Here is an 18,403-nt window from a genome sequence, read left to right on the forward strand (position 1 = left end):
TTCAGATATTCTGTCCACATTTAACATGAGAGATCCATTCTAGTCTAGGATGGCAGGATTTTCCTTCTAGAAGGCATCAGGCACCCAGAACTCTACAGTTCTACAGCTGAACATATTCAGGGATGCAGTTTAGAGTATCATATTTCATGATAATGACCCGAGGCTAGATGCTCCAGGAAGAAGCCAATGTACATTTTTAACATCTTTTTGCTGACTCACAAGTCAGCAAATTAATTAATTTGCTACTTAATTAATTTGCAGCACTGAGGTAAACCTAAGCCCTCCAGCAGCTGCTCTTCCAGTGCCAGCTTCTGGATTAGCTATGGAGGAGTGAATCAAGAGTAACAAATTCATGCATGCATATCATAGTGCAAAAGAATTTTAAAGCAAATTATGGATGTAGAAATTGCCTTTCCTCATGCAGTTGGTGTGAAGACCAACTATTGTCTTGAATGTGGAATCAATCACTTTAACCTGATCTATATTGTTGACATTACTGCTTTTGGGAAATGCCTCTGTTTCTTTCAGTGATTTCTCTTTAATGAGGAAAACTTGGACCTCCCCTTTTGATTAGCTATTACTATACCCTGAGAGTCTGTTTATTCTTGAGAACATGATTTTGGTTTTGTTTTTCATTGAGAAGCCACTGCTTGATGAGAATGCTCATATTTTTACTCGTTGGAGACTCTGAACTCAAAATGTGATCACCTTCCTTTGACTGAATTAAAATTAGTAGAGTTTATTTGAGCAAAGAAAAACAAAATACAATTTGTGAATCAGGAAGCTTCTAGAACCACCGCAGGCTCTGAAAACAGCTAACAGTATGATCTGACAATATTACAGAATAGTGGTCAGGCCTAGAAAACAACTTAATTGGCTACAGTGTAGATAATGAGCCATTCAATTGGTTACAGCTTAATTAGTTGATTACAGGACCTTTTGCAGCCAACCAAAGCTCAGTTACTGTGATTAAACTATATTGGTTTGATTTGTTGTAGCTTAGTGCAAGAGCCTAGTTCAAATCAATGGCCTCCTACAAAATTTAGTAACAGCAGTAATTAAAGTTTATTTAGGAACTTGCCCTTCCTGTTTAGGATTAATGAGTTTGAATTCATCTAAAGGAATTTGTGAGATCACCATCATGTATTTGCACATTAAATAAGAAATTGAATTTCCCTACTCTGGAGCAGTTTATAATAATTTTTCCTTTTCTCTAATCACATGTGAATTTATTTATGCAAACTCAACTTCTGCTTTTGGAGTCTCCCACATTGCTTACTGGTATTTTTTAACCTTTTGGAGGCATAGGCTTCTTTGACCATGCTATACACTCACTGCCCCAAATCAAATATGTTGAAGTCCTAAGCCAGTGTAATAATATTTGAGGCTAGGTCCTAAAAAAGAAGATAATCAAGGCTAATGGGAGAGGTGGGTGTGGTGGCTCTTGAAAGGAAAGTGACCACAACACTCGGAGTGACCAAGAGAGCTTTATTGCAGCCGTGCAAAAGAGGAGAAGAGAGAGAGAGAAAAAAAAGAGAGAGGAAAGAGGAAAGAGAAGAGATGGAGGGGGAGAGAGCGAGAGCAAGAGCAAGAGAGAGCAAAAGAGAGAGAAAACAAGAGAGGGGCCTGGCAGGAGGGAGTTTTTACAGCCAAAATCTAACGGGGTCTCTGGGTCTGCAAGTTGCCTTGTTGGCACAAGTGGGGGTTAAGAGTTCAGCCTTGAGCGGGGACTTGGGCCTTTGGGCTTAAAGCAAGCAGGTGATAAAGAACCAGACAGAGGGTTTGAGAAGCCAGGTCATCCTGCAGCTAACTTTGTTTGGCATGCCCTGCAGACAACTTAATTCAGCCTGTCCTGTACCTAACAGCTCACACCTGTAATTCCAGAACTTAGGAGGATAAGGCAGGAGGATTGCAAGTTTGAGGCTACCCTCAGCAACTTTGCAATGCCTTGTCTCAAAATGAAAAACTCAGTTTTTTTTTTATTTTGGTAAAACACCCTGGGCTTAATCCCCAGTAAAAGAGGAAGAGGGCTCTCTCTTTACAGAAGCACACAATGGGAAGGCAGCTCTAGGAAAAGAGGCCTCATCAGAAACCAAATTGGCCAACATCTTGATCTTGAATTTCCCATCTTTCTGAATTGTGAGAGATAAAAATGTGTTATTTAAACCTCCCAGTTTATGGCATTTTATTATGGAAACCCGAACCGACTAATGTAGAATACCTAATGATAGGGTATTCTCTAGAAAAAAAATAGACAGAAATACATTAACATTATAATATGATTAAAGTGGGTCATGGACCCATCTGGAGTCCAACTCCGTGCTCAGGGTAGGATTTACGGAGCATCAGTCAGGTTCAGAGGATAAGAGAGCACTCATGGCTTGAGAGTGGCCCAAGGTTGGAGAAGATCTTTTGAAGGGGCAACTTAAGATGATTTTTTTCTTGTCAAGGAAAAGAAAACCACTCTGGAAAGTAGACTCTGGATGCAGTCAAGGAAACTCACCCAGGTTCTCTTGACTACCAGTTAGGAAGGGCCTATGGGTGGTGGGGATGGAGGTCATGATACAAAGGCACAGGGTACTGCCTGCTGCATTAGTTTGAGAGAATGGTGTACAGAGTTTGGTTTCAGCCTCCTTTCTGCTGGGACACAAGTTCTTGGAAACCTTTGGAACATACCCATAAGTCCTAAACAGCTGGACCAGCTGCAACCTGAAGGGACCCACTTTCTTAGGGAACAGGTGATTTGTCCTGGAGGGGCATGTGTCCCATGAAGTATGATGACTACTTTGTTTTCTCTGGATTCACAGATCCCCAATTATAAACCAAAGTCTTGTGTGTATGTGGTAGTAGTGATAATCAAAAGATTAGAAATAGTTCGATGTAAACAATTAGAAGTGCTTAGACATTATTATTATTCAGGCCTTTATACACTGAAGAGTCACAGTATATTAGAATGCACTCTGTGGTAATGTACTCTTTGGTATAATTGTTAGCTTTCTTGCATGTTATCTTTCTGTGTTGGTTAACTCGGAGGGCTGTAGAGCAAGTCTGTGTGGCTAGTAATGTCCCTCCTTTCAATCCAGCAGTCACACTGGGCTGAGCAAATGATGAGACACGGCTGTTGAGCTGTGGCTCAGGCCCAGGAAAGAAGGTTTCGGTCTCAGGTGGTTAAAAGAAGATGCCAGGCATAGTCGGGATAGTAGACATGCTTTATTCAGAGGTGGCAGCAGCCCCTAGCCCCCTGAGTGTTCTCATAGGCCTTTTTTATATACAGGCTACATAAAGAAGGCACATTGCCAACAGGTTACATAAGTGGGTGCATGCTCAAGGCACATGTTTATGACCTTGATTGCATACACTGAATCAGGGTGTTCATGCTTTGGCTATGTACAAAAAATACAACCTGCAGGAAGCCTTGGTGAGGAGCCCATCTATAGCTATCTTGGGCCTGCCCTACAGCTGCTGATTCTGGCTTCAGCCTGAATGACATCCTAGTGGAGTCCAGCGGACACAAGCTTCAACTTCTGGATGGACCAACTTAAGTGGTGGGAGTTGAATGGGTCACACTATAGGAAGCCCAAAGAATGTTTGGGTTGAGGACGAGAGTGAAGGGAAGTTCTAGAAGCAATTATCCATCCAGTGGTTCCTCAGGGAGGTTTAGACTCTGCCCAAGGTGCTGGGGGTCACTTTCCTTTTAAATTACTTTTGATGGCTCAGGGTTGGGCAACTTTTAGTAGTTCCTATTCTTTTCTCAGGGATTCCTCATCTGCAGAAGAAAGGGTTCACAGCCCACCTAAATCAATCTGTTATAAAAGTTTACCTCATGTTTTCTCTTAACAGGAAGCATCACAAGATGACTCAGTTTCTTTGGGCTACGGAATTCTGTGGAAAATAAAAAACATGTTTATGATTTTTGTTCTCCTATTTTTAGATCACATGAAAGGATTAAGGGCCTCTACCTTGAAAAGAAGATTAGAGTGCAGGTGATTTCTTTTACTACATATTTGTGTGTGTGTGTGTGTGTTTAAGAAAACATTTTAATTGGGAAATAACATCTAGACAGAAAAGTGCATACATAAGAAAGGGACAGACTGAACTTTTACGGAGTGAACACATCTACCCAGATCAAGAAATTGAACACTATCCTAGACCCCCCTGTCTCCTCCTGGTTCTTCCTCCTCCCAGAGGTAACCCCTATTACTCTTGTCATCATGGGTTAACTTTGGCTGTTTCTGAACTTTGTATAAATAGTCATACTGAATAGACTCTTATGTTTTTCTTTGATTTAACATTATATTTGTGAGATTCATCCATGCTACTGGTAATAACAATAACATTTGTCTTCATTTCTGTGTGTTTGTGTGTGAATGGTCTTATAATAATCTTTGGATATGTTCTTTTTGTGATACCAGGGATTGAACCCAGTTGTGCTTAACCACTGAGCCACATCACCATCCCTTTAAATTTTTTATTTTGAGACATTGCCTTGCTAAGTTGCTAAGGCTGGCTTTGAACTTGTGATCCTCCTACCTCAGCCACTGGAGCTGCTGGGATTATAGGCATGCACCACTGCACCTAGCTGGATCCTTTTTGTTTTGTTTAGTTTAGTTTGTTAGTTTTGTACTAGGGATTGAATCCAGGGGCACTTAACCACTGAGACACATCCCCAGCCCTTTTTATTTATTATTTTGAGACAAGGTCTCACTAGGTTGCATACAGCCTTGCTAAAAGTTGCTGAGGCTGGCTTCAAACCTGCAATCCTGCCTCAACCTCCCAAGCTGCTGGATTACAGGCCATCATGCCTGGCTTGGATCTATTGTTAAAGGTGAACTATTGGACTTTTCCTGAAGCCATTACTTAAATCTAAATTCCAAATTCTCAAGATACATATTTGGAAAAGGCCCTTTGATTTTTAAACCAGTGGCTGTTAGGCTTCTCTGCTATCAAATAGCAATAATTTGTGTTCTTGAGAAAGATAATTAATATTTCTTGAAAACTTACTGTATTCAAGGCACTGTGAATTTTTTCAGGAATTTTTTTTTTGAGTGCCTGCGATGAGCCAGGCATGGTGCTGAAGGTTGAGAATATAGTGGTGAGTGACACTGATGAAAATCCCTGTCTTCTTGGAACTGACATTCTCATTAAAGCCTCTTGATAATCTTTTAGATAGATACTATTATGATTTATATTTTACAGATGAGAAAACTGAGGAGCTAGAGAGGTTCAATTAGTTGCCCAAAGTCATGCAGCTAGTAAGTGGCAGGACTAGGATTTCAACCAGGTTTGTCTGATTTCAGAGCCTATATATCAGCTATCCATTGCTGCATAACAAATTGCCTCAAAACTGAGTGACTTTAAGAACAGTAATCATGTTTAACACCTCAGTTTCTGTGGGTTAAGAATTGTAAGAAAGTACAAGGGGAATGACTGGTTTCTGCCTGCCTCGTGGCAGATGGGACTGATATTATCTAAAAAGTCAGTGCTAACACCTTGACTAGGAAGACTCAAATAGCAACAGCAAAGGCCAGAACTTCTGGGTCTCTCTGGGCATCTCTCTCTCCAAGCTCTTTTGCCTGGTAGTTTGGGATATCTGGACTACTTAATGGAGACTCAGTCAAAAAGTGTATGTCCTAAGGTCTGGAGGGAAACGTATACCTGGAGAGCTAGCTCAAAAGTCATGCAATTACTTCCATCATATTCTGTGGTTAAGGCCGATACAAAGGCCTACCCAGGTTCAAGGTGAGGGAACACAACTCCTTCCTCCAAATAGAAGAATTTTGATAACTGGTTTTGTAAGAAGAATATGTGTGCAGGGGTTTATAGTAGTGTGGCCATCTTTAGAAAGTAATCTGCCATGGAGTATATTCCTAATCTTTAAACTACACTATTGAATTTTTCAAGTTTATTACAAAATTAATTTCTATTCACTGAAAAAGTAAATACGGGGCAATGGGTATAGCTCAATGGTAGAGTACTTTCCCAGCATGCAAAAGGCTTGATACCCAGCACTACAAAAGATAAAAATAAATACAGTAGATCAGCCTGAAGTTTAAAAAAGCTTAACATTTAGCAGTATCTTTCCAGATATACCTGATCATGTACACAATTTTTTTTTTTTTCAGTGCTGGGGATTGGACCCTGAGCCTCACACATATGAGGCATGTGTTTTATCTATATCCTGAGCCCCCTGGTGTGTATTTGTAATATAAGAGTGATGACGGACTTCTTTTTTAAATTATTTTCTTATAGTTGATTCATCAGTCTTTTCCATTATGGCATTGGCTTTTAAGGTAAATGTTTAGAAAAACTTCCCTATTCAATATAGTAAAAGCATTCTATTTTATTTCATGTATTTGATGTTTATATCCAACCATGGAATTAGTTTCTTTCTTTTTTTTTCTTTTGCAGTACTAGGGATTGAACCCAAGGCCTTGTACATACTAGGCAAATGCTCTACCACTGAGCTACATCCACCAGCCTCTTTTATTTTTTATTTTGAGACAGGATCCTACTAAGTTTCCCAGGCTGTCCTTGAGTTTGAAATCCTCCTGCCTCAGCCTCCTAGTTACTGGGTTTTCAGGTGTGCACCACTGTGTGACTTGGTGAAGGGCTTGGGGATCCGAGGGCAAAGCACTTTCCCCTCTTATGCTCTGGGTGGAACTGAAATAGTCATTGGGCATTGGTATGTTGGGAACTTCTCTAAGGTTTTCAGGGTTTTTAGAGAAGATTGAAGCTGGACGAAGTACAGTTTCTGGTTCCAGGGTGCTCATTTTGGAATGTACTAAAACACCTGTTTTTTGTTTTTTTTTTCTCTTTGTCTTTTCCTTTCAGCTTGAAGGTTTACCTGTACTGTTCTCCTGTTACTAAGGAGTTATTGTTAACTAGCCCGAAATACAGATTTTGGGAGAAACGAATTGTAAGTTTCATTTTTTGAATAACATTGATTCTTTGTGTAAGTTGGAAATATTTTTAGAGGTAGATTGAAAATATTATTAAAATTATTCAAAGCCTAATTTCTCACACACTGTAATTGTATACATTAGTTAGAATATTGCTATTTACTCTTCTATAATACAGCAGTCTGAGAGGTCATCATTTTGTTAATTTTTGTTGTTTTTCCTCAAGAGTTTGATCTAGGTCTTCAGTTTGATTTATTTAATCTCACTGACTTTAGCTAAAGTGCATTGTAATTTTTTTGGAGGCAGGGTGCTAGGGCCTCCCACTTGCTAGGTGAGTGCTCTACCACTAAGTTACACCCCAGCTCTTCTTAATTTGAAGTAGGTTTTTTTTTTTTTTTAAGTTGCCTAGGTTAACCTCTAACTTGTGATCCTCCTACCTGAGCCTCTCAGGTAGATGGAATTACAGGTGTACACCACTGTGCCCAGCTTGCATTGTAATATTTTAAAGTAAGATGTTCATTGACATAATTGCTAAGTTTTTTTGTTTGTTTGTTTTATTTTGTTTTTGAGATGGGGGTCTCAAACTTTGTCTATGTTGCTGGCCAGGTTGGTCTTGAACTCATGGGCTCAAGTGATCCTTCTATCTCAGCCTCCCATATAGCTGGGACTGTAGGTGTACACTATGTCTGACTGCTAAGTCTTTTTATTTAGATCATGAGCTAGATTAGAAAAAATAAACACAGTTTATGAGTTATAATAAGAAAGGGATAATAAGCATAATAATAATAGAATGGATAACCTTCCATGTGGCAGAATAAAATGGTTCTCTCCAATGTAAGATAGTAAAGGGGAGAAAGCCAAATACAAATCTGATGCATAAAAAATGAGGAAAAAGCCTAGTATCACAATAATTATTATAAATGTAAATGGATTTAATTCAGTTCTTGACCAAAATATAGATCCTCAGTTTAGGTTAAAAAATAAGAAAGATCTGCAAAAGACATAGATAAAAGGATAAATAAGGATTGACATTTGAAAACAAAAACAATACAGAGAAGTGGGAAGATGTAACAAACAAGAAGCCAAACATACAAGAGTAGAAATTTTTATATCACACAAATTAGAACTGAAGGCCAAAACAAAAATACTGTAAGATTCAGGGAGGATGTCATTTACTGTTACAAGGGAAAATGGACCAAGAAGATACGAACATATACACAGTTGATATGAGTCTCCATCTCCATAAATATCTGCAGACCCTATCTCACCCAATGCAGGATCAGAGAAGGAGGACCCCCGTAAGTGAATCAAATTAGGGCTTATTATGTGGTCTAGGCCTCACTGCATTGTGGGAGGTGGCTCAAAAATCAGCCTAAGTGTCATGAGAAGTCAGTTTGATATCTGACTGATGATAGCTTTCAAGTCCTGCCTCCTTTCTCTTTGCCCTACATTTGGGTGAGTTTAGTGGGAAGCCTAACCACATCTTGACACCAATGTGAAGTTCAAACAAAACAAGCTCAGGCCTACCTACCCCTTTACCACAATAAAAACCTACTTACAGGGGCTGGGCTTGTAGTTCAGTCTTAGAGTGCTTGCCTTACACACTTGAGGCCCTGGGTTCCATCCCCAGCATTTCGAAGGGGCAGGAGAGAACAAACTATTCTCAGTAGAGTATCTATAGTCTACAACATTCATGATATATTTCAAAATCACTAGAAGAGTCTGAAGGATCTCAATACAGTAATGATTAACATTTGAGGAAATTAAAATTCTAATAATCCTAATTTGATCAATACACTGTATACATGTATTAAATTATTGTATTGTACCCCATAAATATATAAAATATTATTTGTTGATAAAAACAAAACAGCGCACAAACCTACTCTGTCTTAAGCCACGTAGCCCCTTCCATCCCAACCTGGATGTTGTGCTGCTCTTCCCAGAAAGTGTGGTCTTACAAGGAACACATTTTTCTCATATACTCTTGGTGTATGTGACGTCATTAGTTTCAACACTGATCAATTGGGAGTTAAGTCCTCCTCCCTTCTGCAGAGCAGCTTCAGCAGAGCATTTGCCTCTTATATTAGACCAGCAGTTGTTATGGGTCTGTCCTGCCAGTGATTAGGAAAGGAGAGCAGAGACAAGCTGGAATCCACAAAGACAAACTAGAAATGGGGAGGGTAAACAGGTCCCCAACTGTCACTCACTTCTTCAAACCTTGATAATGCTGGTCACTCACCCACTTTGGCATTGTATGTGAGTTGCATGCACATCTGGCCCAGCACTCAGGAAATGCAGGCAGGTACCCAGTAGAAATTAGTGTGGTTTGCAGTTCTGCCCTTCACCCATGAGTTAAGCCAGATCAGCAGTTAAAACTTCTGGTACTCTTTAGAGCATTAAAAAAAAAAAAAAAAAAGGATGTGGTTCACTTCCATCTTTCAGTTATTTACTTACTTACTTACTTATTTATTTATGTGTGGCCAGCCCTAACATGGAAATGACTTCTGGAAAATAGTTTTCAGCTTAGATGTGTTGGCATAGTACAAAGATTCAAAATATAAGGAGAAACAGGCAACCAACAGTTGCTACTAAAGAGCTTAATATACCCTTCTCAGATATTTAAAGACAGGCTGAAATTAGGTGAAGATACAGAAACATTAAATGACATAATAAATGTGAACTAATTAAAAACATAGAATAATAACAAAACATGGCTTTTAACCCAACATAGAAAATAGTATTTGGGGGACATCTATAGAACATTTAAAAAATTTGGTTATGTACTGCATCACAAAAGAAGTCTTAAGGTTTCCTGGTGCCCTGTGTTTTCTGACTGTAATGCAACGATTTGAAGGATCAGAAATAAATGGACAGCTAAAGTTATTCTACACATATGAAAATCAAATGCATACAGTAAATAATCGTAGGTTGGAGTTGAAATTGTAAAAACAACATAATATAAAAAGTACCAAGTTGAGAGAAGAAAAGTGGGAAACTAGAATAAATCAAACTTAAACAATTATCAAAGATCGCTTCTTCAAAAAAGCCCAAGCCCAGATGGTTTTATGGGTGCATTTTACCAAATGTTCCAAGAAAAAACAATCCCATGTTAGATGAGTTACTGTAAGAAATAAAAGATAATTCCCCTTCTCCCTCCCTTTCCCTCCCGAATAGCAAAGATGGTGGAAGGAGACGGTCATCATTATACAAAATACATGTATGAAGATTTCTTAAACCACATTTAAAAAAATAAAATACAGATATTGCATCCACCTATAACTAAAAAATAAATATTTTTTAAAAATACTCCAAATGGGAAGGGATGGAGGAGGAAAAATGAATTCAGTGGAAGTAGAATTGCCATGTTGCAGGATATGTATATACACACATTTATAAGGCATTTAATACATAGTCAAACCCACCTTAATAAGGGTACCATTTGTATTTTATAATTTTTTCAAATGATTGAAATATTTATTATAGTGCAATAGAAATTGTTACTACAGAGTCTGGAACTCATTCACATAGTTCCTTTTCAGTATTTGAGATGACCAAGGCATGGAAAACTGATATACGTGTTCTCTTACTTTATTTTAATAGATATCAATTGAAATTGAAACTCCTACCCAGATATCTTTAGTTGATGAAGCATCAGGCGAGGTAACTAAATATTAAATACTATGATAAGATGATTGTTTATCCTGGCTTTTGAATGTTTGTTTAATCATAATTTATAAATATTTATAAATCAAAATTTATTAATTCGTTTTTAGAGAAAACAACCAAACCATCTGTGGTTGTCTTGTCTATTTGGGCTCCTATCACAAAAATACTGTAGACTGGGTGTTTAAAACAACAGAGACTTATCTCTCATAGTTCTGGAGAGGCTCAAGTGGATTTGGTGTCTGGTGAGGGCCTGCTTTTTGGTTCCGCTAAAAGGGTAAAAATCTCCCTTTTAAAGAGCACTATCGAATTCATGGATGCTCCACCCTCAAGAACTAATCACCTCCCCAAAACCTCCTATAAAAATCACTTTAGTGGGTTAGACTTTCAGCCTATGGATTTTGTGGGGACACAAATATTCAGTCCATGATAGTGACGTATTTATTTCTCACATTGAAATGATTAGATATTTTTTGTTAAAATTGCTCCTTTTTAGTATTTGTACTAACAATGAGAACAACAGTTATTGATAATAATTCTACCTGATATCTTGCTAAGTTTATTAATTTATTATAATTTTCAGGATCTAAAATGGCGATTAATACTTTTTTTTTCTGAGAGAGACAGAGAGAGAGAGAATTTTTTTAATATTTATTTTTTAGTTTTCGGCGGACACAACATCTTTGTTTTGTATGTGGTGCTGAGGATCGAACCCGGGCCGCACGCATGCCAGGCGAGCGCGCTACTGCTTGAGCCACATCCCCAGCCCGCGATTAATACTTTTGAAGCAAATTTATATACGTTACAAATTTTTTCCTGAATCATTTTTGCATTTTTTAAAAGATATCACTGCCCAAGTGGATCAGTCTTTAAATTCCGAAGTAGTACTTTGTGAGTGTATAGTTTTAATAGTAAACAGAACTATGGGCCTACTTTTTAAAAAACAAAATGAGACCCTTAAATTATCCATAGGGCTAGGAGGAATTTTCCTATTTTATGGCAAATCTAGTTAGTATTTCTGTAGTGTGCTCATAACATGTCAATTTGACATGTTTAACTCTGAGGATGTTAACTCTGGGAATATGATCAGAACAAAGATGACTTTTTCAAACATACATTCGGAGAAGATCAGATAGTTGAAGTCTGCTGTCCTGGGCCCACTTAGCTAAATGGTTCTGGAGAATATAATTGGTGTTTGGCTTTGTCACATACAGGTGTATTGGTAAAAGGCTTTCTCAAAGCTGGGCAGCAAATGGTAGTCAGGCTCTTGGTAGGCAGATTCTTGCTGTCCTGCCCTGATCCTTTGTTTCCTGTTGTGCCATGTGGCTTTTGTGCATTGATTATCCTGCCACAGCCAATGGGAAATGCCATTTGCCTTCAGAATGAAGAATGTTAGACTTGATGAAAGGAGTCACCTTACAGAGCAAGAAGCTGGTGAGAACAGAGCTCTGCTCCTGCTTACTTATGGTTGGAGAGTCAGCCATGCCCAACAGGCTCTGTCCTAAAGGGATAGAGTGATGTGTGGTGAATTGGGAGGAGGCTGCATTGATTTTTTTTTTTTTTTGACAGATTTATTGAGCAATCTGCTAGCCACATAGGTCACTCATTTAAAGTATACAACTCAGTAGCTTTTAATATATTCACAGACCTGTGTATCCATCATCATAATCAACTTTAGAATATTTTTATCACCCAAAAGAGAAACTCTATACCTGTTGTAGTCACTCTCCATTGTCTCCTGTCCCTCCCCAGCTGCTGATTACCAGTCTGTCCATGGACTTGGCCTGTTCTGGAAATTTCATATCAGTGGACTCTTATAGCACATGGTCCTTCGTGTCTGGCTTCTTCCCTGAATATAATGTTTTCTTTTCTGTTTCTTTGTTTTGTCTTTTAGTTTTTTGGTTCTGGTGATTGAACCCAGGGATGCTTTACATTGAGCTACATCCCCAGCCCTTTTGCTCTTTTAAATTTTTTGTTTTGAAACGGAGTCTCACTAAGTTGCTTAGGGCCTCACTAAGTTGCTGTGGTTGGCCTCAAACTTGTGATTCTCCTGCCTCAGCCTCCTGAGTTGCTGGAAATACAGGTGTGCTCCACTCCCGGTTCTGAACATGTTTTCAAGGGGATCTACGTGTATGAACGTGGCATGTGTTGTACATGTAGCATATGTCAGCACTTCATTCCTTGTGTAGCTAAATAACATTCCATTGTATAGACAGACCATATTTTATTTATCCATTCATAAGTTGATAGACATTTGGACTGTTTCTACTTTTTGGCTAGTGTGAATAATTATGCTGTGAATATGAATGTACAGTTTTTTGTGTGGACATAATTTTTCAGTTTTCTTGAGTATATAACTAGAAGTAGAATTGCTAAGTCCCGTGGTAACTCTTGTGTTTATCTGTTGAACAATTGAGGATCTATTCCAGGATTTGGAAAGTGAAGAAAGGGGAGAAAAGGCACATTCTTGAGAGCTGTTTGCTTTATTTAGCTAGGTCCCAGTGATAACTTTTGTTGTTATTTCTTCTTCATTTTCTTTTTAGAAGGAAGAGATTGTTGTGACTCTTTTACCAGCTGGTCACTGCCCAGGATCAGTTATGTAAGGGACTCATCTATTTGCCGTCTTACTGTATGTAATATGTATTGTGTTATGGAAATACATTTTTAGAGTCAAAAAATAATATGTATAGGAAATCTGATTATTTTTCTGGCAGTGTTTTTACTTTGTTTCCAAATTGAATTTGAGAAATTGAGGTTAGGATCAGATTTGACATCTGTCTTTCTTATAATGGAGGTCTTCAAAGTGACTTTACATTGTCTTATCACATGGGTTTTTGCCTCTATGAACAGAAATGATCTTGACATAAACTTTAGAGTGCTAACATATTACAGGCTGCACCTATTATGAGCTCAATTAGTATCTGCATTCTATTATTTCATTCTTCCAGGGAAAAGGTAGTAGTTAAGTGCCAGATGTGGACTTGGAGCTATTGAAATTTCATTAATATTGTAACATAAAGGATATATTTAGCAGGAAGCATCGCTATAGATTTAGCATGTATTTGCTTTATTAAGACTTGGTCTGAAACTCAGAAGTCATTGAGATACATTTGCTTTTCAGGTTTTTATTTCAGGGCAATAATGGAACTGTCTTGTACACAGGAGACTTTAGACTGGCGAAAGGAGAAGCTGCCAGAATGGAGCTTCTGCACTCTGGAGGCAGGTAGGTGTGGGCCTTATACAATTCTTGAAGGTAAGGCTACATAGTTTAAAAAGCATTCTTGCTCTCTTCCCACTAAACACAAGTCTTTGTATTAGAAATAAGACTTGATTATAATAATTACAATAGTAAAGCAAATTAGCTGGGCACAATGGCACACGCCTGTAATCCCAGCAACTCAGGAGGCTGAGGCAGGAGGATAGCGAGTTCAAAACCAGTCTCAACAATTTAAAGAGGCTCTAAGTAATTCAGAGAGATTCTGTCTGTTAATAAAATATACAAAAAAGGGCTGGGGGTGTGTCTCAGTGGTTAAGCACCCCTTGGTTCATCCATGGTACACCCCCTACCCGCGAAAAAAAAAAAAAAGAATAGTAGAGCAAATTTTCTTCCTTGAAATGGGGTAATAGAATGTTCTAAATGTTTTGTTGTTGTTGTTGTTGGGTTTTTTTGCTAATAGTCATATAAGCTTATCAAAATTCACTGGATCCTTCACACAAACTCTCTATTTTATTGTATAGAAATAGTTTCCCAAGAAAGTTGATTAACAAAAAAAATTTCAGATGGAGTGAAAAACCCTATAAAATAAAGTGTAAATTGCTCACATGATTTGTGTCACATTAGGCAGCTAACACCATTTTTTTTTTTCTGTTTTTAGAGTAAAAGACATCCAAAGTGTATATTTAGATACTACTTTCTGCGATCCAAGGTTTTACCAAATTCCAAGTCGTGTAAGTCTGCTTAGAGAAGTGGGGCAATGACATGGGCGTGGCCATGTGCCTGGTGGAAAGTGTATAGGATGACAGGCCATAATTGTCCCCCATGGCTCAGATACCTTCAAGTGTGGGGATGAAAGGGGTAAGTGAGGCTCTTATGAGTGTTAAATGTCCTTTACGAATCCTGTCTAGGGAGAGTGTTTAAGTGGAATTTTAGAGCTGGTTCGAAGCTGGATCACTCGGAGCCCGTACCATGTTGTGTGGCTGAACTGCAAAGCAGCTTACGGCTATGAATATTTGTTCACCAATCTTAGTGAAGAGTTGGGAGTCCAGGTACTGTGTTTGCTCTTTTCACCTGCTCCCTTTTACCCACCCCATTCACCTCTCCTTCCCCTCCCCACCCCCAAATAATAGAAAACAGTGACAGATAGCTTATCAAAACATGGCTACAGCAGAGATTGGTGGCTTCTCTAAAGTCATAGATCATCTTTGTTAATGATGTCCTCATGGGAGGAAATTGGTGGAAACCTGAATGGTATAGAAGGGTCTTAAGCAAAATACGCCACAGAGGAAGTATTATTCCCAAACTGTAGGTCATGAAATAATTGAAACTCATATTAGAAATAAATTTGGACAAGGAGATATCTGAGTGTATTGCTTGCAGCCAAGTGATCATTTTATGAAAATTTACTTAGGTCCTGAGACACAAACATACATGCATATTTTATATAGGTGTGCTGAGTTGCTATGGAAATATATTTTCTTTTGTTGGTCATAGTCAACAGTGAATGAAGAACATTGTCCTGGAGAATTGGTGCCTTCGCCTCATTGACAGATCAGTATCAGATTGAGAGGGAGTTTTCACCTGTCCCTTCCAGATAGTTCTTTCCAGCTGCTCAGTGCTGGGCTCTCAGAACCAGAGCAGTAGAGCCCAGAATATGTGTGGATGACTATCAGCAAGGAGCTCCTACCTTCAGGGCTTACCTGAAGAGAGTGTCTTGAGCTCTCGTCTCTTAAGAGAAAATAGATATTTGATCACGACTGAACAAAATGATGTACTGGGACTAGTTGGCCATTTAAATTCTGTTTGATTTTGTACCTTTTAATATAGATCTCCAAACAAACTTGTGACAAGAACTACAAGTTACATATAATGTACTTTAGTGAAGTTAAAATGATCTTGCTTTTCTGCATTTGAAATTTCAAAAACTTTTTTTTTTTTTTTTTTGTACTGGGGATTGAACCTGGTAGCACTTGGCCATTGAGCCACATCCCCAGCGCTTTTAATGTCTTATTTTGAGACAGGTCTTGCTAAGTTGCCTAGGCTGGTTTTGAACTTGCAGTCTTCCTGCCTTAGTCTTCCAAACTACTGTACCACTGCACCCAGCTAAATTCCTCCTTTACTTCTCAAGTCAAGGTCTTTCCTTCCCAAGTCCTTTCCTTGGCTTCATCCATCCTTAGGTCATTCTGTCCAAAAATATCTGAATAAAGTTGCCAGTTCTGTATTTTAAGAAGGATGTGTTTTTGTTCTGAGGTTTTCCTTCCTGTTTTTGTTGTAAAAATAGCCTTTTAAATTAAATCATAGTGGTGACAGATTGTGTTCACTCACACACACACATGCTTACATATACTATATGGGTTTTTTCCCCTCATGCATTATTTTGGTAAATATAAAGGTACTTGTCCCAAATTTGTTCTGTAGTTTTAGTGGCATGTGGAATAGTAGGAGCTACTGCTTTAGAACCCTTGCAGGAAGAGGCCAGGAGGAGGGGTTCAGGGAGAGGTTTTGGTGGTGACCCCAGAGTTTCCTCTGAGTGAGACCTTTTAATTCTGTTAATTCCTTTGCAGAGGATGAGGAAATTTTTAGGTCAGGAATTTGAAAAGGAAAAATGGTGAGGTTCTCAACTAAGGGACTTCAGTGATAATCTGTAGCTGCTTTTCCTGTTTTTATTTTTGTGAAGGTGATAGTTTCTATACCCGTCTTTATCATCTCAGAACTTATTTCTATTCACCCCTCTTCCTTAGCCCAGAAAATCTTTCATTTATACTTCTTATGGGTCATTAGTACACAGGTAGTGAGCAGAATGGGCCGTTAGATAAAAAAAAGCAGTTTTGTTTATGTTCTTTTTATACCTGTCTTGGTAAAATTAGCACATCAATTTGACACTCCTCCTCTTCTTCTTTTTTTTTTTTCTGTTTGTGGCAGTGGGGATTGAACCCAGAGGTGCTTTACCACTGAGCTACATCCCCAGCCCTAGTGAGACAGGGTCTCAAAACTTGGGATCCTCCTGCCTCAGCCTCCTCAGTGGCTGGAATTAGAAGTGTGGGCCACTGTACCCAACTGCAATTTGATATTATTCTAATCTGTTTGTTAATCAGACATCAAAATGAAATCCTTCTTTTTGCCATGTCAGAATCCTAATATCAGTTTAAATGCTTGGAATTTTCTCTGAAGTACCCAGAAGATAAGCTTTAAGTAAACCTGGAACCTTGATTTAACACTTTAACATGTGTTAACCTTAAAATGCTAAAGGTGACCAAGGTGTGGATATTTGTTTTTCTGCATCTATTCTCCCTCTTGACACAGAAAATTGATATGTGGTGGGGAAATCTGACCCGTGTTTCTTTACCCACCACTGCCCCTTTGTGGCATCTTGTATGTGTCTTTTATGAAGAGATTCTGGATTATCCCTATCTGCTTTGTTCATAGATATATACCCAGGATTTAGAATAAATCCTGATTGTATAGTAGATGCACAATACATATGAATCAAGAGACTGGAAGAACTGAAGGACAGTATTAGCAAGATCAAATGAAATCCATGGGCTGAGTCCTTTGTCCATTGACATCATGGCAGAATATGAACAAGCAATGAGCGAGCAAAAAGCCAGGTGGAAAAAAAACTGAGAACATATGTCTAGATATAGTTAGTTATAATTAGATGTAACTAACTGCATATTTTGCCCCTTAATATTTGTTCCCCTTGAACAATTTATTCTTAGGAAATATATTTCAAATAATCTGCTATGCCTGTTATTTTCCATAGATTCATGTGGGCAAGCTGGACATGTTTAGAAACATGCCTGACATTCTTCATCATCTCACAACAGACCGTAACACCCAGATCCACGCATGTCGGCATCCAAAGGTATCTGTGTAAATGACCATTCTCATGTTGTTTTCAGGATCCATGATTGTTAGGTCAAAAAGGAACTTCAAAAATTTCATTTGAGACTGAATCATCACATTGTAAACATAAAAGCTGAGGCTACAATCGTAAGTTGTTAGCTCAAAGTTATGCAGCATTCATAACTATATTTCTTTAACATATATATCATAATAAGCAACAGACACAGATCCTTATAGTTTAATTTAAATAAAATCTATTCCTATACATTCTAGAATGTAAATTTATTTCTAATAAAATAATATGCTGTAGCTTATAATTTAAGCAAATATATTTATGGTCCACTACTATTTAATTTTTGAGACTCATGACATACACATTCATAAACTTTAGTTTTCTTCCATTCGAGATAAATATCTAGATATAACTTCCTTCAGACTTTGAAGAAGTGACATGTATTGACAGACCAATTTTCAGCGAATGTTTCCAGTGCCTCTGCAACTCACATGAATTTTTTTTTTTTTCCTGTAGTATGGATTGAACTAAGGGCTTTCTACCACTGAACTGTGTCCCCAGCCCTTTGTATTTTTGTTTTGAGACAGGGTTTTGCTAAGTTGTCCAGGCTGTCCTCAAATTTGCCATCCTCCTGCCTTAGCCTCCTGAGTAATTGAGATTATAGGAGTGCACCACTGTGGCCAGCTTTGATCTGTTTTTAATGCTACCACAGAGCCTTTCTGTTATTGAACACCAGGGATAAGGCTTAACGTTTTGAATTTG

The 18,403-nt window shown here is 38.2% G+C and overlaps 1 protein-coding gene across 13 annotated transcripts in view; it reads left to right on the forward strand.

Moving 5' to 3' along the window:
- The window catches only part of Dclre1c (DNA cross-link repair 1C), a 30,093-nt gene that overhangs the window by 679 nt on the left and 11,011 nt on the right, over positions 1–18,403 (forward strand). For 6 of the 13 annotated variants that reach the window (XR_007349716.1, XR_007349715.1, XM_048809179.1 and 3 more), the window contains exons 2-9: positions 3,932–3,983; positions 6,832–6,916; positions 10,503–10,562; positions 13,109–13,164; positions 13,687–13,788; positions 14,441–14,513; positions 14,691–14,831; positions 17,546–17,647. Coding sequence is in view for 11 of the 13 variants with exons in the window: in XM_048809179.1 (XP_048665136.1) it covers positions 3,932–3,983; positions 6,832–6,916; positions 10,503–10,562; positions 13,109–13,164; positions 13,687–13,788; positions 14,441–14,513; positions 14,691–14,831; positions 17,546–17,647 (671 nt within the window). In the remaining 2 variants the exon portion in view is untranslated. Of the gene's footprint in view, positions 1–3,931; positions 3,984–6,249; positions 6,291–6,831; positions 6,917–10,502; positions 10,563–13,108; positions 13,165–13,686; positions 13,789–14,440; positions 14,514–14,690; positions 14,832–17,545; positions 17,648–18,403 lie in introns of those variants that run through there. The other 7 variants (XM_048809177.1, XM_048809173.1, XM_048809171.1 and 4 more) reach the window with 7 other exon arrangements.

The sequence above is a fragment of the Marmota marmota genome, unplaced genomic scaffold (assembly GCF_001458135.2).
Source record: "Marmota marmota marmota unplaced genomic scaffold, marMar, whole genome shotgun sequence".
Lineage (NCBI taxonomy): Eukaryota > Metazoa > Chordata > Mammalia > Rodentia > Sciuridae > Marmota > Marmota marmota.